At 42.9% G+C, this 24450-nt stretch overlaps 2 protein-coding genes across 3 annotated transcripts in view; both read left to right on the top strand.

The window, feature by feature from the left end:
• The window catches only part of LOC149168728 (Mitochondrial inner membrane translocase complex, subunit Tim44-related protein), a 453829-nt gene that overhangs the window by 352398 nt on the left and 76981 nt on the right, over positions 1-24450 (top strand). The window lies entirely within an intron of this gene.
• LOC149168729 (uncharacterized) lies at positions 1360-3112 on the top strand. Its single transcript, XM_089426956.1, has 2 exons — positions 1360-2164; positions 2275-3112. The coding sequence occupies exons 1-2, from the start codon at positions 1807-1809 to the stop codon at positions 2868-2870; spliced, it is 954 nt and encodes a 317-aa protein (XP_089283082.1). The 5' UTR covers positions 1360-1806; the 3' UTR covers positions 2871-3112.

Here is a 24450-nt window from a genome sequence, read left to right as displayed (position 1 = left end):
AAGTAGTCATCTTGGAGTTGGAGTTGGAGCTATTTTGGAGATAGTGTGTAGCTGTCAGTGGAGTTGCCATCATCAAGAGGAGGCTAAGGGAGCTACTTTGCATTTCCAGGTAAGGATTTGCACTTGATAATTCCTCATTGGAGTCTGCTGTCCATGAATTATTTTTTTTGTGCTATAAACTTCTCACTTCAATGATCTATCATCTATGCTAAGCCTATGAACTCTCTAGCTCTATGCTATCAAATTTTGTAGCTTGCATGTGCATTTTTTTCCTACATTTATCATTGGTTTTCCATGTTCCTTAGCTGCAATTTTTTTTTTAAATGGCAGATTTATTTGCAAATTGTTATTATTTCAAGCAAACATGGCTCCAAAAGGAAAGGACAGTGCATGGGTTCATTGTGATGTAATTGAGGGAAAAATGATATGCAAATTATGCCATAAATCTATTGGAGGTGGGGGTATTCTTAGGTTGAAACAACACTTGGCTGGGGTAAGAGGCCAAGTAAAGCCATGTGATGCACCAAAAGAACTGTTAGGTCCTATTAGGGCAGAATACATTGCCAAGCTTGAAAAATTTTATGAGGATAAGGCTAGGGAGAAGGCCATCCAAGATGAAATTGCAAGGAAGAGGGAATTAATGGAAACCATGAATGTTTTGAAACAGAGTGGGTATGATGATTATGAGATTCAAGACTCCACTTCTATCCCTTCCACCAATGACCCCTTTCACTATGTTCATCCTTCTGTTGGAGTTGGCCAACCATCAAAAGGACCAAAGAGACCAAACATCCAAAGTTATTTCTCATCTTCTGCCACCATTGCCTCTTCTAAATCTAATCCCACTTCCTCCCAGCCAAGTTCTCAACCCACTTTGGATCAGCATTGGAAAAAACAATGCAAAGAAACTTCTCACCAATACATTGCTAGATGGTGGTATGATTCAGATATCCCATTTAATGCTGCTCGCTCACCTTATTACCAAGCTATGTGGGACTCTGTTATAGCTGCAGGAAAGGGCTTCAAAGGCCCTAGTATGCATGACTTGAGGGGAGCTCTTTTGCAAAATGAGATATCTTCCATTGATGAGTATTTGGTTGAGTTTAAAGAGTCATGGGTCAAAACAGGTTGTTCCATTATGTCAGATGGATGGACCGATGGAAAGAACCGCACTATCATTAATTTCCTTGTTTCTTGCCCTCAAGGAACCATGTTTTTGAAATCAGTTGATGCATCTGATAGGGTAAAGGATGCAAGCCTTCTATTTGAGCTTTTGGATAACATTATTCAGGAAGTTGGGGAGCAGCATGTTGTGCAGGTCATCACTGATCATGCCTCAAACTATGTTCTTGCTGGAAAGATGCTTGAGGCCAAATATAAGACCATATTTTGGACTCCATGTGCTGCACATTGCATAGACCTCATGCTTGAGGATATAGGCAAGGTGGAGTGGGTAAAAAACACTGTAGAGCATGCCAAGTGCATTACAAAATACATTTACAACCACTCATGGGTATTGAGCCTAATGAGGAAACACACTGGAGGCAAAGAGCTTGTTAGGCCTGCAATTACGAGATTTGCAACTCACTTCCTCACGTTGCAATGTCTCAATGGTCAACATAGAAACTTGCAGAAAATGTTTTCCTCTGATGAATGGTCTGAATCTCGGGGGCTCGTAGACCAGATGGAAAAGACACCAAAAAGAAAGTGTTAGACACTTATTTTTGGAAAAGGTCTGTAGAGCTTGTGAAAATTACCGAGCCCCTTGTTAAGGTGCTAAGGTTGGTGGATGGGGAAAGATTGGCCATGGGCTACATTTATGAAGCTATGGATCAGGCAAAGGAGCAGATACGGGCAGCTTACAATGACAGGTTAGCTAAATATGGCCGTATATGGGAGATCATTGATAACAGATGGAACAATCAACTCCATCGTCCTATACATGTAGCCGGGTATTTTTTGAACCCAAGGTATCACTATAAAAATCGGCTAGGAGATCAGCATGATGGGGAGGTCAGAGCTGGATTGATTGATTGCTTGGAGCGCATGGTCCCTAACCATGTAGACCAGTTGGATATACATAGACAGCTTACTATTTTCAATCAAGCAAGTGGTACTTTTGGCAAAAACTTGGCAAAGATGGCAAGAGATGTGGACCAACCAGGTAAGCAATTCCAATTTCCATTTTGTTTTTCATTTCAAGTTAAAATTGTTTACGTTCTTTACAATTCAAATTATAAACTAAGTTACTAATTATTGTCTTTTTCTTTGCAGCACATTGGTGGGAGTCATTTGGTGGCCAGTGTCCTCAATTGCAAAGGTTTGCAATTAGAGTCCTCAGTCAAACTTGCAGTGCTTCAGGTTGTGAGCGCAATTGGTCTGTTTTTGAGCGCATACACACGAAGAAGAGAAACCGTTTGGAACAAAAACGGTTAAATGATCTTGTTTTTGTGCAATACAACCTTCGACTGAGGAGGAACCAAATGATAAGCAAATCACCTGATCTAGATCCCATTGTGTTGGACGATATTGATCCAACATCAGAATGGGTGGAGGAGACTGAAGATCCTGTGTTTGAGGCTGATTTTGATATCGACATGGCTTTAGCGGAGGATGAGGCAGATTATGTGGCGGCATCAGAACCAGGATCAGTAGCGGCATCAAGGAAAGGCAAGGAACCAATGGAAGGCACTAGTCGTGCAGGTCGACAAACTCGTGCTTCCATTAGGTCCACTTCTATTGTCATTGGTGGCATTGATACTGATGTTGCAGATGAGGCAGAGGCATCCTCAGACTCTGAACCAGATGATGTCTATGTAGCTCCTGATGATGATCCTGTGTCTAGTAGTGGTGATGGACTTGATGATTGATCATGTGTACACTGTAGACTTGTAGTAGGCCAATGGCCTCATAGCTTGCAGCATTGTTTTTGGACTTTATAGGCCATTTAGAGCCTCATTTCTTATGTATTTTGCTATTTTGTCGATGATATGTATTGCACTCGGTGCCATTTTGATATATTCACCTTTGCATGGTATATAAATGAGCAAACTTTGCATATTTTGTCTCTATTGGCTTGGAATCATGGTTTTACATCTTAAAAATAGTTTTGTTTCATTAAAAATTAATTATTTAATGTATTTTTTAAAAACCGGTTCGTTTAGACCAAACCAGTCCCGGTTAGATCGGTTCCGGTCGGTAAACCGGTTCATTAGGTGGACCGGTTCGGTCACCGGTTCCGGTTTTAAAAACACTGCTTGGTAGGGCCCACAAAAGCGTGGCTGTAACTTCTCAGCCCCCTTCTGTTTCAGTGTAGACTGCTTGTAAGGTTGCAGCAGGAGGTATACCAAATTCCCCTCCTGAAAGTGTCTCTCTGTCTTTTGCTGATTTATGTAACTTTTTTGCTGATTTTGGGTTGTCACCAAATTATCCTTGAGATTCTTGAGGATATCTTGGCTCTCTTGGTTCCAATTTTTGGCGTTTGGGGCCCGACTATCTCCAAAACAATATCAACAAAAGTCAGTGCATCATATCCATAAAGGGCACGAAAAGGGGTCATACCAATGGACATGTGGTGCATGGTGTTGTAGCAGTATTCGCCCCGATGCAACCACTGATTCCACGTCCTCTGTTGACCTATCACATAGTTCCTTAGGTATCCCTCCAACCATTGATTAACTCTCTCCGTCTGGCCATCTATCTGAGGGTGATAACTGGTGCTAGGAGTGTGCTCCGTCCCAACCAACCTGAACAGTTCCTGCCAGAAGCCACCCATGAATTTGCTATCTCTGTCGCTCACTATGTTCTTGGGGAGCCCATGTAGCCTGAAAACCTCCCAGAAGAACAACTCGACAACCTGTGCAACCGTGTACCTAGTGGGGATGGTGAAGAAGTGGGCAAATTTGGTTAACCTGTTGACCACTATGTATATGTAATCCTTACCCTGTACTGTGGGGAGCCTAGTGATGAAATCCATTGAAATACTTTCCCATTTCGAATTCTGCAAGGTGTTTCAGCTCCCCCCTTGTTACGCTGACAGGCCGCACACTCTCGTATGTGCTGCAGCACGTACTCGTTGAGGCCCTTCCACATGAATCTCTCCCGAACAACCATATAAGTCTTCGGGAAACCCTGGTGCCTGGAGAGTGGTGAATCATGAGCTGCCTGGAGTATCCTCTCCCTCAACTGTGAGTTGGGCACCAAGTAAATGTGCGCCTTGTAATAGATGACCTCGTCCATCACACGGTAACGCTTATCTGCATATGTCCTCTCCATATCTCGCATGCTGTCTTGTCCTTGGAGTACTCCACCAACAAGTGAACCTTCTAATCATGGCAGATGCATCAAACTCCACCGTGAATGGCTGGGAAAAATTTGGAAGTGCCAAAATAGGGCAACTGCTCATCACCTCCTTGAGGCGATCAAAGGCGACTTATGTTCCATCAGTCCATGCGAAGGCCCCCTTCTTGGTCAAGTCAGTCAAAGGCGCTGCCAGTTGTGAGAACACTTTGACAAACTTGCTGTAGTAGGTGGAAATGCCTAAGAAGGCCCTTAGCGTAGTCACATCTCGGGGCACTGGCCAATGCTGGATGGCCTGAATCTTCTCCTCGTGGACTTTCAACCCATTTGCTCCAATGATATACCCTAGGTAGAGCATCTCTGTCAACCCAAACTTGCACTTGGAGAGCTTGGCATAAAACTGCTGCGCCTCCAGAATGCACAATACCCTCCTCTAAGTGTTGGAGGTGCTCCTCCCATGTCTGGTTGTAGATCAGAATGTCATCGAAGAACACTAGGACAAACCCCTTGTCAACTGTCCCCGGAAGACATGGTTCATTCATGAATGGAATGTGGCCAGAGCGTTGGTCAGCCCAAATGGCATGATCAGAAACTCAAAGTGCCCATAATGGCACCGAAAAATTGTCTTAGGGATATCCTTATCCCTCCCCTTGATCTAGTGGTACCTTGAATGTAGATCAATCTTGGAGAAGTACTTGGCTCCTCTAAGCTCATCCATCAGCTCGTCAATGCGGGGAATAGGGTAGCGGTTCTTTAGCGTCTTCCGGTTGAGGGCCCGATAGTCAATGCACATCCGAAGAGTTCTATCCTTCTTGTTCACCAACACCACTGAAGAAGCGAAAGGACTGGAACTTGGCCTACTATGGCCCAATGCAAGCAGCTCCTGGATGGCCTTCTCTGTCTCATCCTTATGGGCTTTGGGATGCCTGTAAGGAGTATTGATCACTACCTGTACACCCAGCTCCAACTCAATGGTTTGCTCAAATCCTATATCTGGTGGCTGCCCTAGTGGAATGTCCCCAAACACTAATGCGTACCTATCCAACAAAGCCTGTATGTCTGCTGGTGGTGGCTGCACTTGTCCCACAACCTCTGAGATCCTCAGCTCAACTGCCCATGCAATTTCCCCATGTCGTAGGTTTGCCTCCATTCCATGGGCTGAAACTGTCTGAGGTGGGTAAGACTGCATGCCTCTCAAGACTACCAGTTTGCCATCTGGCTTAGTGAACTCCATCTATGGTGTCCTCCAATCTGTCGTGACTCGTCCAACAGAGTACAACCACTGGACACCCATCACGACGTTGGTGTCTAGCACATCGACCACAAAGAAGTGGTCCGTCATCGAGTAGTTCCCCATAACTATTGTCAACGAGGGCACATATGTAGTGTACTGGATGGTATGGTCACCTGGCACTAGGATTGAGAAGCCCTTGAACTCTGTTATGGTGAGCCCCTCCTATGGACCAACTGGGCATCTATGAAATTGTGGGTAGCCCCACTGTCCACCAGCACTGACACCCTTTGTCAATGTATAGTGCTTCTGATCCTCAGTGTCAAAAATTTTGGAATCCCGCGTAAAGAAGCAAGAACTCCTCCTGTTGGGGCAAGAGATGTCCCTCCCTATGGAGGTAGTGGTGTCCCTCTGTTTTCCAGACTCTCTCCATCTTTCCCACCACAATCGTGCTCCACCTCATCCTCTTGGTCACTATCAGAAAATACCTCAATGTAGTGTACTTTCCCTACAGTGCAGTGATGGCCAGGTGCCCAAGGCTCTCTGCATGTGAAGCACAACTTCCTCCTCCGGAGGTCCTTCCATGTCTCCTCATCTAATTGCTGCCTCCCCCGTGCGGTCCTCTGTCATGGGGGTCTAGTCTCATGTCCCTTCTGTCGGAAAGGGGTTCGTGCAGGAAATGGTGCTCTAGTCTTGGGGATGGCCCCCTGTAGATCTTTGGTAGACAAGACTACTTCCTGCAACGTGGAGGATCTATGTGACTTCACCAGTCCACACAGGGGCTCAAACAAGCCCTCAATGAAGGTATACACCCTCCTTGCCTCGGATAGATCTGAGACCATCACTGACACCCATAGAAAATCTGAAAAACACTGCTCTGGGTTGCCTGTTTGGCGTAGTTGGGTGAGCTCTCTGAAATAAGCCTTTAGATCCCTCTGATCAAATCGCTCCACCACCTTTCGGGTGAAGTCCTTGTAAGAGACTATTTGGCTATGCCCTAGGGTGGTCAAGCCATGAAACCACCAATCATGGGCTTCCCCCTCCATGTGTAGTGTGGCCATCTTAATGGCTTCCTGCTCTGTCATCCAGTTGAGTTGAAAGTATGTGTCCATCTTTTCAACCCAAGACTCGGTCGTGCACTTGGCAGTGCCATCAAAAGTAGGGAAACATATCCTCCCTATGCTTCTCTGCAACTTATAGTTCTGGGTCCCTTGTCCCTCGTACCCCTTGTTCTTTTGACTCTGCTTGAGCTTGTAGTAATCTCTACAGGAGAGGGCTTCTTTGAAGTCTTCATCCATAGACTGCCACTCTCTGAAGTAATCCCCCATCTGAGGAGGGTCTTCCTCCCTTGCAGACTCTATTTGTACCATTGGCACAAAGGGGGGTAGTGTAGCCCAAGTTGGCACACTGACTAAAGGGCGCTGCGTTGCTGGTGAGGGGTGATCGAATGCCTAAGAGGCCCCAGAAGTTTCCCCACATAGAAACCCTCTAGGCATGGTCCTCTCTCTGTTCTATGACTTGATCTCCTCCAGCATGTCTTTCTGCCCCTTGGCTAAGTAACTCAAGGCCCTCAGGAGGCTGTCGAAAGCCATCTCCTCCCTGCTCTTGGGCTCTGTCATTTCCTCCTCTTTGGCTACAGCTTTCCCCATGTCCTCCGTGTCTGAAGTAATCTCTAACTCCCTTTCTCTGCTCCTGCACCTCTGTTTGCGTGTACCTATATTTGCGGTAGGTGATGTTCTACTGGTCCCCTTCTCTCATAGGAGATAATCCCCATAGCTGAGCCAAGAACTAGGCTTTGATACCACTGTAATGTTCCTCAATAGGAATAAAAGTGATATATAGCAAATAAAACTGTGCAACAGAATATAAAAACGAAATACACATTAAACACCCATGGAAATGCTGCAAATAAGGAACTGCTGAGCCATATTATTAGAATTCTGCAAGCTAAATACAATATATATTGGAATGGTGCACCTGGGCTTGTCCCAATGGACAAGCAAGACCAACCCTAGGTGGGAAAATGGCTGAGCTGAAGGCTGCCCAGTTGCTGCACCAATCTGCACTGTGCTGCCCCAGAAAACTACTGCACTACTGAACTTCGACTGGCTGGAATGTGCACTAAAACTGCACAGAGATTTATGTGCTTTTAGTCCCAGACACCTTGGACAAAACCTAGAAAAACCCGAAAGGGAAATTGGCTAGTTTTGAATTCTATTTTTCGACCCCTTTGGAGCCTCTCCCCAACTATGACTGCCAAATTCGACCTGTTGGACACTGGCTGCAAATCCCTCTGCAAACTTCTCCAAAATGATGGATTTACCCCTGCCATCCAACTCCTAACTACCCGGATGGCTCTTGGCCAAGATCAACTTCTCCCTACATCACCACAAATTTCTGTTGGGTGGCCTCTGTGCTGTCCCTCTGCTTAGAAATGCGAATTGCTGGTATGCTGGTTCAGCTAGCTGCAAACTCTAGCGAAAATGCCTGCACTATGTTGCTTCCTCAGTTCCCGGATCCTCCAACAAGCAATAAATCCCCTGCTGGTCTTCAACTCCCTCTGCGTGTTTTCTGGCTGCCCAGAAATATGCACTTCCCTCTCTGCGTTGATGACTAAAGTGTGTTGCTGCCCCTGACTCCCTGAAACTCTTGTAGAACAACCTCCCTAGGGCAGGCACGGATGGTCCCCCGAAGTAGAGGTTGAATCTCCCGCGTGAGAGATTCATGGCTAAACAGCTGGTAGACTTGCTAAACAACAAAGCGTACAAGTGAGTGTTTGTTTGCAAATGTAGAAGATGATCCAAAATGAGAGCTGATCCCTCCTTATATTCCCTTGGGCCTCCTTAGCCTCATGTGGGCCCCTCCATCCACCCATTCAATTTCCCTCCAAGCATATCGAATGGCCAAGTTCGAATTCCCCCATGTGGGTGGCCCCCACATCCCACTAGTTGCTAAATAAAGTCGAATTTGCCCCAAAGTTCCTAAGTTGAAGTGTGGGGTCCTCTTCCTAAGTAAAAAATGTGCCAAAATTGTGTAGCTGCACCCTGTTACTAATGTTTGTGAGAAGGGACATGATAGTCCTCCCCTCCCAAATGTTGCTTGCCCTTAAGCAACCTCAAAGCTAGGTGCTCCAATATGTGCTCACCTTCCCAGGTGGCAACCTCATCTGGCAAGTTCTTCCAGTGCACCAAGAACTCCCTGATGGTCTTGCTCCTCAGTCTCCTTTCCCTGCTCTCCAAAATGGCCTCTGGTTCCAACACCAAATGGCCCTCATCATCAAGTGGGGCTAGATCAGCTACTGTCGTCACTTGTTGTCCCGACTCCCAACACCTTCTTAAGGCATGAGACATGAAAAACATTGTGGATCCTACTCCCTTGCGGCAGCTCCAACTCATAAGCCACCTCCCCAACTTGTCTATTCACCCTGTAGGGCCAATAGAAGCATGGGTACAACTTCTCGTCCCCCTTCTGTTTTAGCGTAGACTACTTGTAAGGCTGCAGCCGAAGGTATACCAAGTCCACCTCTTCAAAGTGTCTCTCTGTCCTGTGCCGGTCTACATAAAGTTTTTGCTGATTTTGTGCTGTAACCAAATTATCCTTGAGAGCCTTGAGGATATCTTGGCTCACTTGGACTCAGTCTTTGGCCGTTGGGGCCCGATTGTCTCCAAAAACAATATCAGCTAAAGTCAGTGCATCATATCCATAAAGGGCACAAAAAGGGGTGATATCGATGGACATGTGGTGCGTGGTGTTGTAGCAGTACTCACCTAGATGCAACCACCGAATCCACGTCCTCTGCTGACCTGTCACATAGTTCCTCAGGTACCCCTCCAACCACTGATTAATTCTCTCCGTCTGGCCATCTGTTTGAGGGTGATAATTGGTGCTAGGAGTGAGCTCCATCCCAACCAATCTGAAGAGTTCCTTCCAAAAGCCACCCATGAATCTGCTGTCTCTGTCACTCACTATGTTCTTAGGGAGCCCATGCAGTCTGAAAACCTCCTGGAAGAACAACTCCGCAACCTGTGCAACCGTTTACCTAGTGGGGATGGCGAAGAAGTGGGTAAATTTGGTCAATCTGTCGACCACTATGCATATGTAATCCTTCCCCTGTACTGTGGGGAGCCCAGTGATGGAATCCATCGAAATACTTTCCCATTTCCCAAGATGGGAAGTGGTTGTAGCAATTCTGCAAGGTGGGTTAGCTCCCCCTTGTTACGCTGATAGGTCACACACTCCTGTAAGTGTTGCAGCACGTACTCCTTGAGGCCCTTCCATGTGAAGCTCTCTTGAACAACCATATAAGTCTTCCAGAACCCCTGGTGCCCGGACAATGGTGAATCATGAGCTTCCTGGAGCACCCTCTCCCTCAACTACGAGTTGGGCACTAAGTAAATGCACGCCTTGTAATAGATGACCTCGTCCATCACACGATAACACTCATCTGCATGTGTCCCCTCCAATACCTTGCGTGCCCTCCTGTCCTTGGAGAACACCACCAACAAGTGAGCCTTCTAATCATGGCAGATGCTCATGAGAGATAACCCAACTAGTCTCTAAGGTAGAGCATAAACCACCACATTGTGCTTCCCCCACACATACTCTATGTCGAAGTCATAGGCCTAAACCTTGTTGACCCATCTTTGTTGCTTGTCATTGAGGCCCTGCTGCCCCATGAAATGTCGAAGATTGTTGTGATCAGTCTTCACTCGGAACCAGTTTCCCTCCAAGTACTGGCGGAACTTGGCCAATGCATGCATAATGGCCAACATCTCCTTGTCATATATGGAATATGAAAACTCATGTGGTAGCATCTTTCGACTCTCGATAGCTATGGGATGCCTGTCCTGTGACAATACTGCTCCAACTCCTACTCCAGATGCATCACATTCCACCGTGAATGGTTGAGAAAATTCTGAAAGTGCCAAAATAGGGCAACTGCTCATCACCTCCTTGAGGCAATCAAAGGCGACCTGTGCTCCATCAATCCATGCGAAGGCCCCCTTCGTGGTCAAGTCGGTCAAAGGCGTTGCCAGCTGTGAGAACCAATGTTGTTAAAAGCGCGATCGGGATTTAATCGGCGCCGGGAAAAAAGCGGAAAAAATCGTTAAAATCGGGAAAAAATCGTTTGGCACAAAAATATTCATTTTTTTTCATTTTTTTTCAATTTTTTTAATATCTAAACCATCTACAACATAAAATAAATACATTGACACATACATATGATAAAAAAACTAATATATAAGATGTTTAATATCATTTCTAGCGCTAAAATCACACATAACATTGAATCATGTCCTGAATAGTAAGTCCTGAGTCCCAACTCAGCCTCAAAATATCAACAAAAAATATGATAATGTATCTCATCATGTCATAATGTCATATACAATAAAATGAAAGTCTAAGACTCTAATCCTATTGATTTCCTCTGCCCCTCTTGCGAGAAAATGTCACTGCTTTCCCTTTCCCCCTAGATGAAGATGCTGGTGCCTGTGGTGGTGGAAATGGCAGTGGAGTCTGACGTGCTCTAGAAGCTGAAGAAGTAGCTGTAGAAGTAGCAGCTACTGTAGGTAGACAGAGACCACGTCCTCTAGTGGTAGCCCGGGTAGGCGGTGTCACCTCCTCCTCCTGCTCCTCCAACTCCTCCTCCTCCTGCTCCTGCTCCTGCTCCTCCTCCTCCTCCTCCTCCCCCTCCTCCCCCTCATCCTGCACTAACCAATCCTCAGTGGGATCCATGAGAGGCCTCTCGGTCTCAACCCTCCATTCAGCAGTGGTGTCAATCTCATCCAATGAGATGGCTTCCATATCAGGTGTCTTCTCTAGTTGCCTCACCCACAATCGAAGATTGTAGTAGACATAGACCATGTCATTAAGTCTACGGGACTCCAACCTGTACAAAGTTCATGAAATAATAATTAATAATTAAAATTTAATATTATAAAAAAAAATATTGTTTAATGAATTCAAAAATTTATTTGGAAATTTGCAATATTTTAAATGTTTAAGTGTTAAGTTGTTAACCTATTGCGTTTCTTGTTGTGTATTTTTTCAAATACACTCCAATTGCGCTCACATCCCGAGGAGCTGCATGTTTGGCTGAGGATGCGTATGGCAAGCTTTTGCAAAAGGGGTACTCTGCCACCATACATCTTCCACCATGCGGCTACAACAAAATTACAAATAAACATAAGAAAAAAATGGAATTTGAAGAGACAATGAAATTTGAAACAAAGTTACAAACTAAAAAATACCTGGCATTTTGGCCGTCCTATCAAAGATAGCCATATCAAAGCCAAATGTGCCACCTGACATCTTATACGTCTCAATTTGTTTAGAGATCTCCATACGTTGTTCTGGAGTTCTCACCATCTTCTGGACACAGGTTAATAATCCATCCATGATTTCAGCATCAAAATCAAACCCACATGCATAAGAAAATGCAGGGTTCAGGTAAAGCCCAGCAGCATGAATGGGACGATGGAGTGTGTTGTTCCATCGCTCATCAATGACGTTCCATAGAAGGAGTTGTCTCTGGAACCCATCATCTCCCTTGTCATCATAGTAGGACCGAATGGCTTCTTTGGCCCTGTCCATGGCTTCATACAAATAGCCCATTGCGGGCTTCTCACCATCTACCAACCGAAGAACCTTTACCAAAGGTTCAGTGACAGCGCACACCTCCTGCACTCCCGCCCAGAAGTCTTCTTGGTATGAAACAAGTCTGCAGACGGCCTCTCCTTCTGGTTTGCGGCTCATTGGCGAAGAACGCCACTCCTCTGAAACAAACATTCTCTTCAAATCCCACATAGATTTCAAGAGGGATTGAAGAGATATGAAACTCGTCGCAAACCGTGTAATGGCGGGGCGCACCAACTCTTTGTTGTTGGTGCATTTTCTCATCAAGCTAAGCACAGATGTGTGATTGTAAATAAATTTTGTGATGGTTTTTGATGAGTCAACAGCCTCTTTGACAAAGGGAATTTTCCCTATGTCCTCTAACATCAAATCAATACAATGGGCAGCACAAGGTGTCCAAAATAAAGTAGGATGCCTGTCCATAAGCATTCTACCAGCAGCAACATAATTTGCAGCGTTGTCCGTTATGACTTGGACAACATTTTCTGCACCCACCTCCAAAATAAACACATCCAGCAAATCACATAATTTTTTTGCATCTTTGATTTGATGAGTTGCATCAATAGATTTGATAAACATAGTCCCCCTGGGACAACTAACCAAGAAGTTTATAAGGGTTCTCCCCTTTTGGTCAGTCCAACCATCTGACATAACAGTGCATCCTGTTTGTGCCCAGGATTCCCTAAAATCCTCCAATCTTTGGGTGCAGTCACGCTTTTCATCTTGAAGAAGCCGGCCTCTGAAATCATGAAGAGAAGGGATTTTGTACCCCGAGCCAACACTGGCAATAGCATCAACAGTAGGTTGGAAAAATGGATTATTCCTTACAATGCTGAAAGGAATATCACTCCAGAGGAGAAATTTTGTCATCAACTTGTCAGCTTGTTCTTTTTCAGTTCTTTTCATCATTGAACCGATAGTTGGTTGTGCACCAGGTGTGGTTCGAGGAACAAAAAATGATGATGCAGCTACCGGATTGACTGACGCTGCAGTAGAACCAGTGCCACTTGGCCCACTTCCTTCAGCTGACCTTTTTAGTTGCCTTTTGAGTTCTTCTTTGGCCTCTTTAGAGTGCTCTAATTCTCCCAATGCTCTCATGGCTTTTCGGATAATTTCAGCATTTGTATTAGGACAGGGCACCACATCACGTCCAGGGATTTTTGCAAGGTGGAACTTCAACCTGTACACCCCCCCGAATATCTCCTTTCCACACAACTTGCAATACAAGTTTTGTCTATCATTCGGAGTTTTAGGGTCACCATATTCCCAGAAAGGATCCAATTTCCTTGGCATGTTTGTTTTTGAATTTTGAATTTGCAAACCTATGGAAAAAATTAAAAATAAGGATTAGGAAATAGGAATTTAGGATTACATAATACAAATTACAATTTAGCATTTGCAAAATTACAAGTTAATTATTTCCAAAATCCCAATTTCTAAACCCAAGTTACCCAACCAAATGCCAATGGCAAATGCAAAAAAACAATGAAAAATAAAAAAAAATAAACAATGTTTAAAGAAAATGAGAAAATAAAAATAAAAAATTGGTTCTCATAGTCATAACAAATAACCCATCCCAAATCAATGAAAAATTTCCAAAAATTCTTTAAAAACAATGAAAAACAAAGTTTTTATAGAAGCAAAACAAAAAAAAATTAATCTACATACCTGGTTTATGGACAAATTGGTGATCTTGGCTTGGATTCCTCCTAAAATCGCTTGGATTCGCTCCCAAATCCGACGGCAACCCTCTCCCTCACTTCTTCTCCTCCTCCTCCGCGCGGACTGCTGAATGAAATAAAATAAAAATCGATTTTCTATATAAAACGCCCGCTGCCCGCGCCTCTGGCGATTTTAACCGAAAAAATCGCGATTTTTTCGAAAAAATCGCGATTTTTTAAAAAACTCGCGATTTTTTCGAAAAAATCGCCTATAAAAAAAAGTGCCGATTTTTATCGATAAAAATCGCGATAAAATCGGATTTGCGAAAAAATCGCGATTTTCCGATAAAATCGCGATTTTATCGCGATTTTAACAACACTGGTGAGAACCCTTTGACAAACTTTCTTTAGTAGGTGGAAATGCCCAAGAAGCCCCTCAGCGTAGTCACATCTCGGGGCACTGGCCAATCCTGGATGGCCCGAATCTTCTTCTCGTGGACTTTCAACCCATCTTCTCCAATGATATGCCCTAGGTAGAGCATCTTTGTCAACCCAAACTCGCACTTGGAGAGCTTGGCATAAACTGCTGCCCCTCCAGAACCTCCTGTAAGTGTTGGAGGTGCTCCTCCCATGTCCCGTTGTAGATCAGAATGTCATCGAAGAATACTAGCACGAACCCCTCCCGAACTGTCCACGGAAGACATGGCTCATGCATGACTAGAATGTGGCCGGAGCGTTGGTCAGCCCAAATGGCATGACCAGAAACTCAAAGTGCCCATAGTGGCACTGAAAAGCTGTCTTAGGGATATCCTGATCCCTCACCCTGATCTAGTGGTACCCTGAACGCAGATCAATCTTAGAGAAGTACTTGGCTCCTCTAAGCTCATCCATTAGCTCGTCAATGCGAGGAATAGGGTACCGGTTCTTTAGAGTCTCCCGGTTGAGGGCCCGGTAGTCAGTGCACATCTGAAGGGTTCCATCCTTCTTCTTCATTAGCACCACTGAAGAAGCAAAAGAACTGGAACATGGCTTGTTATGGCGCAATGCAAGTAGCTTTTGGATGGCCTTCTCCATCTCGTCCTTATAGGCTTTGGGATGCTTGTAAGGAGTAGTGATCACTGCCTATATACCCGGCTCCAACTCAATGGTTTGCTCAAATCCTCTATCTGGTGGATGCCTCGATGGAATGTCCCCAAACACTGCTACATACTTGTCCAGAAAAGGCTGCACCTATCCCCCAACCTCTGAGATCCTCAACTCAATTGTCCATGCAATGTCCCCATGTCGTAAGTATGCCTCCATCCTGTGGGCCGAAATTGTCTAATGTGGGTGAGAGTCAAGACTGCATGCCTCTCAAGACTACCAATTTTCCATCTGGCCCAATGAACTTCATCTCTGGTTTCCTCCAATCCGTCGTGACTCGCCTAAGGGAATACAACAAGTGGACACCCATCACCACGTTGGTGTTTGGCACATTGACCGCAAAGAAGTGGTCCATCATCTAGTAGTTCCCCATAACTACTGTCAAAGAGGGCACATATGTAGTGCACTGGATGGTATGATCACCTAGCACTAGGACTAAAAAGCCCTTGAGCTCTGCTGTGGTGAGACCCCTCCTATGGACCAGCTGGGCATCTATGAAATTGTGGGGTAGCTCCATTGTCCACTAGTATTGACACCCTCTATCCCTGTAAAGTGCCTTTGATTCTCAGTGTCAAAAATTTAGGAATCCTGCATAAAGAAGCAAGAACTCCTCTTGTTGGGGCAAGAGATGCCCCTCCCTGTCGAGGTGGTGGTGGTGGCCCTCTATCTGTCAGACTCCCTCCATCTGTCCCCACGCAATCTTGCTCCACCTCATCCTCCTGGTCACTATCAGAAAAGACCTCAATGTAGTGTGCTCTACCTACAGTGCACCGATGGCTAGGTGCCCAAGGCTCTCTGCATGTGAAGCACAACTTCCTCCTCCAGAGGTCCTTCCATGTCTCCTCATCTAACTATCCCCTCCCTTGTGTGGTCTTTTGCGGTGGGGGTCTAGTCTCATGCCCCTTCTGTGGGAAAGGAGTCTTGGGAATGGTCCCCTGTAGATCTCTGGCACACAAGACTGTTTCCTACAACATGGAGGATCTACATGACCTCACCAGTCCATGCAGGGGCTCAAACAAACCCTCAATGAATGTATACACCCTCCTTGCCTCAGATAGATCCAGGACCATCACTGACACCCACAAAAAATCTGAAAAGTACTGCTTTGGGTTGCCTGTTTGGCACAGTTGGGTCAACTCTCTGAAATAAGCCTCTGGATCCCTCTGATCAAATCGCTCCACCACCCTTCGGGTGAAGTACTCATAAGAAACTATTTGGGAATTCCCTAGGGTGGTCAAGCCAAGAAACTACCAATCATGGGCTTCCCCCTTCATGTGTAGCGTGGCCATCTTAATGGCTTCCTGCTCTGTCATTCGGTTGAGTTGAAAGTATGTGTCAATCTTTTCAACCCAAGCCTTGACTGTGCACTTGGCAGTAACATCATGAGACTAACCACCTTTATAGCTCCTTACAATGATGATGTTATGAGGAGAGTTTTCAAGCTAATAGTAGAGACTATTTGGGACTTGGACCTTTGGGAAGAAGCTTGAGGTTCTAGGAATTATGGCCATGTCTAGCTTATGAAGTCATGTTTGATCTTGAGTGTGATGATCTTATTCTGTAGATGTTCCGATGCTTCTTCAGCATTAGGAAACATCATCCTGACACAGCCATAGCACACATGCAGTTCATCTTGTCATCATGTCTGAGAGGTCGTGATGCCATTTGCCGAGAGTTGCAATGTCGATTGTTGTTTGTTTGGAGGAGAGAGCAGTTGGTCTCACCTGCTGCTTATGAACTAGCCAAAAGGCTGGTTGAGCTGAACATTGGGTTGTTTAGAAGAAAATTGACTAGGGAGGAGTTGCTCAGGTTTGGTGGATGATGCATCAAGAATGAACTGAGAAGGAAGGGAATTTACTTCATCTGCAAAGGACCTTGGGGACATAACCATTCATGCTTGAGTAACACTGAGGAGATGACAGAGGTAGAGCAGGTAGAGATTCCTTCTGACCTTCACGGTGAGGATTCTTCTTTGGAAGATTCCACAGGTTCATGTGAGGATGCCTCTGAGGGGCATGACTCATGTAGAGTTGTTGACAAGAAGCCAAATTTTTATGATGAGCAGTTAGTGGACCCTATGGGAGACATTCAGAATGATGAGCCACCAATGGTGATTCAGCATGAGCAACGTATGGTGGAGCATGAGATAGCCGAGGAGGATGTTGTGCACAGTATGCATGATGAGCCTTCCAGGGAGAGGCAGTTGGAGGTTCATATTGAGGCCATGATGGATGGGCATCCACCCTTGGGTTTAGCCATTGATAGGGAGCTGACAGATGTACAGACAGCTAGCGGGGTGGCAATCTTTGTAGACATATGTCCTTAGGAGGAGCGAGGGTTTGACGGGATAGTTTTGCAGGAGGTTGGTAGACTGGATGAGCGTGGTGTTTTCAGCCAGATGAGGGTGGATCTTTTAGAGATGGTGCATCCATCTTTGGGCCGACCCTCTGATGAGGTGTAGTTACTTGCATAGGAAGCTGGTAGAGCTACAGTACTTTCAGAGAGCATCCCTCTCCAGGAATACATAGACAGGGCTTGTAGCACATCTTGCCCACTTTTGCCTATTATAGAGCAAGGGGTGAGTTTCGTTAGATAGACTTGGTTGATTGACGAGATAGAGTATCATCAATTTAGCAAGGACCCATATTAGCCCACTATACTTGTTCCTTACACATATGTCCATGCATTGGGTTGGCGAGAGATCATGAGTTGGTACCTTATTGATGGAGTATCATTTTTACTCAGAAGCAGTGTACTGCAGGAGCCCTTAGAGGTGAGGCATATTACATGCTTCAGTTGGCAGCAGGGTATAGGCTAGCCACTCATCAATATTTCAGCACAACATCAACATGATGAGATTGACCTTGGTCTATGACAAGGGTTGGATTGGAGAGAGGTGATGAGTTGGTATTCACTTGATGGAGCAACAACTATATCCAGATACGAAGCATAGTCTGAGCCAAGGGACTTGGGCGATGATTGGCCATGGTGGCATTGGGATCCAGGTGGATATACTAGTAGCACGTTGAGTCACAGATGGGCATGGGATCCAGGTATTGGGGGATCCAGGTATTGGGGGATCCAGTCATGTTTGGATTGCTCAGAGGCATGATGTGGACTAGTGGTTCATATGGGATCCTGGTATCAGTTTGCAGATGCCTATATAGTGGAAAGGTGCGGATTGCTTGAGGGCAAGCAATCCTGAGGCGGGAGGATTTGTAATGTGACCATTTTTGTTTTTCTCCATAGTACAACCAGGGTGGATTTCCAGGGCAGGGGATGGCCAGGTCAGTGGAGCAGGTTTATGTCATCAAGGGCCTTGATGGAGTTTCGACGTGTTTTTATGGGGTCCGATGGCATTCACTTAGCATGCTCATCATCATGAACAGTGTAACGAATAAAATATATATAAATAATGAGGATAATGGTAATAATGATTAGTTAATTAGTAATTAGGTTGAAGAGACATGTCTAAATGGGACATGACTCTCTATGAAGAGACACCTGCCTAATATATAAGCAGGCCCCTCACTCTCATTGTATCATCATTCTTACTCATACATTTAATATATAATATTTGTATCCTCATGGATTTCTTTATATTCCAAGTCTTTTGGAGTATTTAAACTAAAGAGTGAACTTTGTTCACTTCATTTAGTATCAGAGAAGTTTGATCCTCTGGCCGCTCCATCGCTGGACAGAGCCACACTCTCCGATCCAGGTCCTTGGCCATCCAGGTTTCGTCAACATTGTTGTCGTCGAGATTGAAGTGTTTTGCTACACTTTTGGGAGTTTCTCCGTTACTGATTTGTCAAAGGCTTTTGGCCATTAAAAAAAAATAAAGAAAGAAAGAAGATAGTCAAAGAAGAAAAAAGTACATATAATATTTAAAAAAAAAAATTAAAGAAAAAAATCATATAAAAATATATTATTAAAAAAAAGATATATATAGTCTTGTGTAAATTTTGAAGGAGAACATTCATATATGTAAAAAGGGAATCTTTCCAAATATCTATAAAACTACACGTAAGAGAAGGAAGTGTAGATACTATTATCTTGATTCTTCATTAAGTGGTTTACAAGATCGTGGTTTTAGCAACCCATGTTATTTTCAAGGGAAAATAAAAACAAAAGGAATACAAAATCTCTTTATGTAAATGGTAAGATTTTACATGAAAAAATTAACCGAGTCAAAAGCACATAAGTGGACATATATTTTATATTATTCCACAAAGAGGCAAATAGCCATGTTTCACTAGGGTTGTAAGTTTTCAGAAAAAAAGGATTATAAATAAAAGATATATAAAGAGAAGCATTATATTATAAAGGGGTATTTTAAAGAAAAGTTCAAATCATAAAATTATTGAAAATATATACAAGTACAAAGCGCGTATCATTATAAAAGGTTACTTGAAAGATCCATATATTAAAGTTTATAAAGGGTTATATCTAGAACTATAAAGGGACATAAGGATAACAAGTTATAACAAAGGAAGAGTACTTTTTAAAAGCATTATAATAAATATAAGGAGGTTGGAAGCATCCAAGGATTATTTAAAGTTACCTAGTATCATTCAATAAAATTGATGACGAAAGGAAAAATGGAGTCTAATTTGGAATTAAAGGAAGGAAGATTTCCAAAAACTTCACGTATGCTTCAGTGCTATTTAGAATTAAAGGGTCCATTGAGGGAAAAGATGTCACTATTGCTATCTCACCTGCCAAAGATAAAAATTATATAACGCCTAAAGTCGCAAACCAATTAGTGATCTTGGAATCAAATATAATCGAAAAATTACACTATTTTGGCAACAAAAAATATGACCTAACCAATTTACATTTAAACATTGAGGATTATACATTTGTATCACAATTCTCAGTTTAAAACCTATGGAACAATCAATGTGACATTCTTTTAGGTTCACCTTGGATGGGAACCCTTGGTTCGTTCATCCTGAATACGAAAAATAAGTTTTTGACATTTTCTTACAAAAAGAAAAAAATAACACTACAAGATGTCACTGTGAAGCCAAATTCAGTGACGCCAGCGGACATACAAGAAATTTCAAAAGTAATTCTTCAAGAAGATAAAAAAGTATTACAAAATATGCAAAATGAAATTGAAAAATCACTGCTAATGGAAATGAAGAAGTTTTGCGACTTAAGGATCATAGCGAAAAAATTACTAACACAAATTAAAGAACTTAGGAAGGACAAGAAGTCATTAAAAGATAAGTTAGAGCAACTTACTCAAGAAGTATCAAAGTCTCCAGACATAACAGTCTAGGTTGAAGATAAGGGAACTAATACCGATCCAATCAATATCACAACTCAAGAAGAGGACAAACTAGATGAAGTAAAGATGTACTCAGAAGTTGCAATACCAACGACAAGATTCAAGTGAAGATCCATAAATTAACCATTCAACTTCCATAATTAAAGGAAATCAGGTGTTTCAAATAAATCAGGAAAATGACACAAACAAGATAAGGGAAAATCAAATCACCAGAATAACTTATCGACATCCAAATCACGAGTGTAGACAACTCAATCTAGCCACATATTTAGAACATAAACAACAAACTGATGTCCCGAAGAATACTAATGTCAGTGCAATCCATTCATGTGATAACAATTCATCACAAGTTTTCAGTCATCGCAAGATTCCACAGAAAATTAATCTAAGATGGTCTAATCCCTTCTCAATGTGACAGTTTTGTTTGTCACTTAGAAGATCATATCAACTTGTATCAATGAAGAGGATAGTGCCGAGACGAGAAGACATTCGAAACCAAAAAAAAGATCAAGCCTTTTGCATCAACAAGCTTTGAAGACAAAGCTTTTTTGAGGAGGAAGGCGATGTAACGAAAAAAAATATATAAATAATATAACTATAAATAATGAGGATAACGGTAAAAATGATTAGTAAATAGGTTGAAGAGGCATGTCTAAACGGGCCATGACTCTCTATGAAGAGACACTTGCCTAATATATAAGCAGGCCCCTCACTCTCATTATATCGTCATTCTTACTCATACATTTAATATATAATATTTGTATCCTCATGGATATCTTTATATTCCAAGTCTTCTGGAGTATTTAAATTGAAGAACGAACTTTGTTCACTTCAAGTAGTGTTGCACATCATGTTTTTGGTTCTGTGGCTTTTTGATAATTCCGGTAAAACAAGGTTATTATTGAGCAAACTTAATTAATTACACTTAAGGTGACATTCCAAGAGGAATATTTGACAGATGACCTTAGTGTAATAGCTCGTTGGAACCGGAATGAGAAGATCTATAGGATGGGATGTTGAGAAGTGATTTGTGGTGCTCGGAGAGAGTATGGTGGGTGATTTACCATTTTCCTTGATTAAAAATGACTTTAATAAGTCATTTAATTAAGGAAAAATAATTAATTGGAGGAAATGGGCCAAAAGTGACTTTAGTGAAATAAAATAAAATTAAAAGAGTCACTTAAGATAAAGTCAAAGGAGGAGCTTCTAGAATAATAATAAAATAAGTTGCTTCTAGTGGGTTGTAGATCTATCCATCAGATCTATAAAAATAGAGGAGGAGGTCATTTGGAGACATCTTGGATTTTCGTATTGTCTTTGTGGTGAGGTTTTGAGGACCCGGTTCTCTACTTCAATAGCAGCCCCAGGATGGAAACCCTCTGGTGATTCAGTGAGAGTGGGCGAGCACCCATCTCTTCCCTTGGTGAATTCATCCAACGTTCACAGGAGAGCTTAAGAGTGCCAATTCAGTTTAGTTTTGGTGGAGGGCCAGGGCAACATTGGAGCAGATTCTTGAGGCCAATTTTATCTCAGTTATATTAGTTCTTTTGACATGTAAAACCCCAGTTTATATATTATAAATAAAGCTAAGATTTCCTTCTACTCATTTTCATTATTTGCATCTTCCATGTTGTTAAATTTTACATGGCAATCTTCTGTTTATGAATGAGATTTTTATTTGAAGTATTTTTGAGTTGGAATTTCAAGAAAAACCAAAATTGTTCGATTTGAGACATTACATCTAGGATGGAGATTTCCAAGGAACTTCACCCGCTTATTCATAATGCCAAAGACAAAAGGGTTGTAATATTGAAGATGTCTATTATCCTCTAGCCAACAGAGATATAGGTTATATGACGGACTGTTACAACCCATTGTACCATGGAGTTTGATGTATAGAATTCAAAGACATAGAAATGCCTGGCAATATTACTGATGTTACTTTGAGAATGCTTGACAATGATACAAGATTCAAGCAAATTTACCTCCATTCATACCTTTTAGGTTCTAGATACTATTGTTATGAACAACTCATAGTCACACACTGGAGATACCCTTCAGAATTTGAAGTATTTTCTATTGTCATCACAACTGAGTATTTTTATGATAAATACTACAGTAGTTCGACGTGAATGCCAAGTTTGTATATTAAAATTTGTACAGCAATATCAATTTGACTTCTCTTTGAATCAAACTTGTATATGTCCTCTGAAGCGAGATTGAATACTGACAACAATTGAGTATATATTATGATGGCATACTTTACGCTTGTTATGCCAAGGAATAGATTTACTGAACAGTTGTGCCAATGCATACCACTGATGCCAAATATCCTTGTATCTTGATACCAAGACCATAACATGAGCCTCTAATCCTAATATTATATGTGGATGATCTCTTCCTGACAGTATCATCCAGGCTCATCAGGGAATGCAAGAAGAATTTAGCCACAAAATTTGACATGAAGGATTTGGGACAGATGCATTATTTCCTGGGGTTGGAAGTTTGGCAGCAAAAGGGGGAGATCTTCCTTAGACAAGAGAGATATGCTACAAAAATTCTGAAGAGATTTAGGATGGAGGATTGTAGACCCATGGCTACTCCAATGATCTTCAACTGGAAGAAAATTGATGCATCAGAAGACAAGGATGTTGATCCCACCTTATACAAGCATCTTATAAGGTCCCTGATGTATCTGGTTAAGACCAGGCTAGACATTTGTTACACTGTCAACACCCTCAGTCAATTCATGGTGGAGCCGAAGAGGGTGCACTGGGCAACAACCAAACATGTTCTTAGATATATATAGGGAACAATCGATTATGGACTCTTGTACACCAAAAGTAAGGATATCAGATTGAGTTGATTCACTGATGCAGATTGGGCTAAAGTTCAGTAGATCGAAAAAGTACTTCTGGGCACTGTTTCAACATTGGATCATGAATGACCTCCTGGTGCAGTAGGAAACAAAAGTCTGTAGCTCTAAGCTTAGTTGAGGCAGAATATATGGCTGCAAGCACAACTTCGTGCAAGGCCATATGGCTTAGAAAACTGCTTTTTAACCTATTCAGAAGAATGATGGAGGCGACTATGATCATGTGTGATAATCTGAGTTGCATCAATCTCTCTGAGAATCCAGTGTTCCACGATCAGTGAAAGCATATTGAGATCTGATGTCACTTTGTCAGACACTGTGTCCAACGAGGAGCTGTACAATTGAGCTACACTTCTACAGGAGAACAAGTGGCAGACATCCTCACCAAGACCCTTGGAAGAACAAAGTTTGATTATTTTAGGGAAAAAATGGGGATGATAAAGAATCCATTTCAGTAGCAGAAATGGGGGTGATGTAGCAATGCAGTAGCAGTCAACAGTATCACGATGCAGCGTGATTAGAAGAGGTTGCAATGTAGATGCAGTGTTGGGAAGTAGGACCTACAGTAGCACGGATGCAGAGGGAGTTGCAGTGCATATGCAATGTTGGGAGAAAGGACTAACATCAACACGAATGCAGAGGGTGCCGCCGTAGGGATTCTGCAGTGGCAAAGGCAAAGCCATGGGCAGCAATACAGGATACAATAGTGCAGAGGATGTTGGGCGGGGAGGCCTAGCATAAACACAAGTATCGATGCCGTATAGTCAGAGTGGATATTAGTATGAAGTATTACTAGAGCATAGTCCTTGCTAAGAGGGAGTGTTGATTTGGGGTAGCATCAGATGTGATCTAGCCATGAAAATTGGCGGAGAGGCTAAAGCACATGAGATCTCCAAGACGCAGAAATGGTTTGTGCAGATTCTAACCTGTTTGGGAGATATTAAAATAATTAATATTTTTAATGGAGTTCCTAACTCTAAACATAGGAAATGCGTATTAATATAAAATTGGGTTAGAAGGTTCCAAAAGTCATGGATCAAACCAAATCTAATTTTAGCCGTTGATTAGAGATTTAATCTCGGACGTTTAAGGACCAACATGAAAAGTATAAGAAGAGGCTTGAGGGTCAGTTGGAGAACGTACTGGGGAAGACTAGTCAGTTCAATTTCTGGAGCAGGGTTAGCTGAGAAATTTGAACTAGTAGTCTGGAGAGCAACAAGAGGCAGCGCGTATGGAACAGAGAGTCGAGAACAACACCAGAAGACCAGCGCAAAGGTTGGAGAGGTAGACATAGAAGCAACAGTTTGCG

This window comes from Pinus tabuliformis, chromosome 4_2 (assembly GCF_031772625.1).
Source record: "Pinus tabuliformis cultivar Carrire ecotype Pingquan chromosome 4_2, CPIR1, whole genome shotgun sequence".
Taxonomy (NCBI): Eukaryota; Viridiplantae; Streptophyta; class Pinopsida; order Pinales; family Pinaceae; genus Pinus; species Pinus tabuliformis.
The sequence above is the reverse complement of the archived record's forward strand: the minus strand, read 5'-3'. Positions and strand labels throughout refer to the sequence as shown.

Excerpts from the sequence above, each read along its gene's own strand:
- LOC149168729 (XM_089426956.1), top strand. The coding sequence starts at position 1,807 with ATGGGCTACATTTATGAAGCTATGGATCAGGCAAAGGAGCAGATACGG. Across the intron at positions 2,165-2,274 it reads AAGAGATGTGGACCAACCAG|CACATTGGTGGGAGTCATTT; the intron begins GTAAGCAATTCC and ends TTTTCTTTGCAG.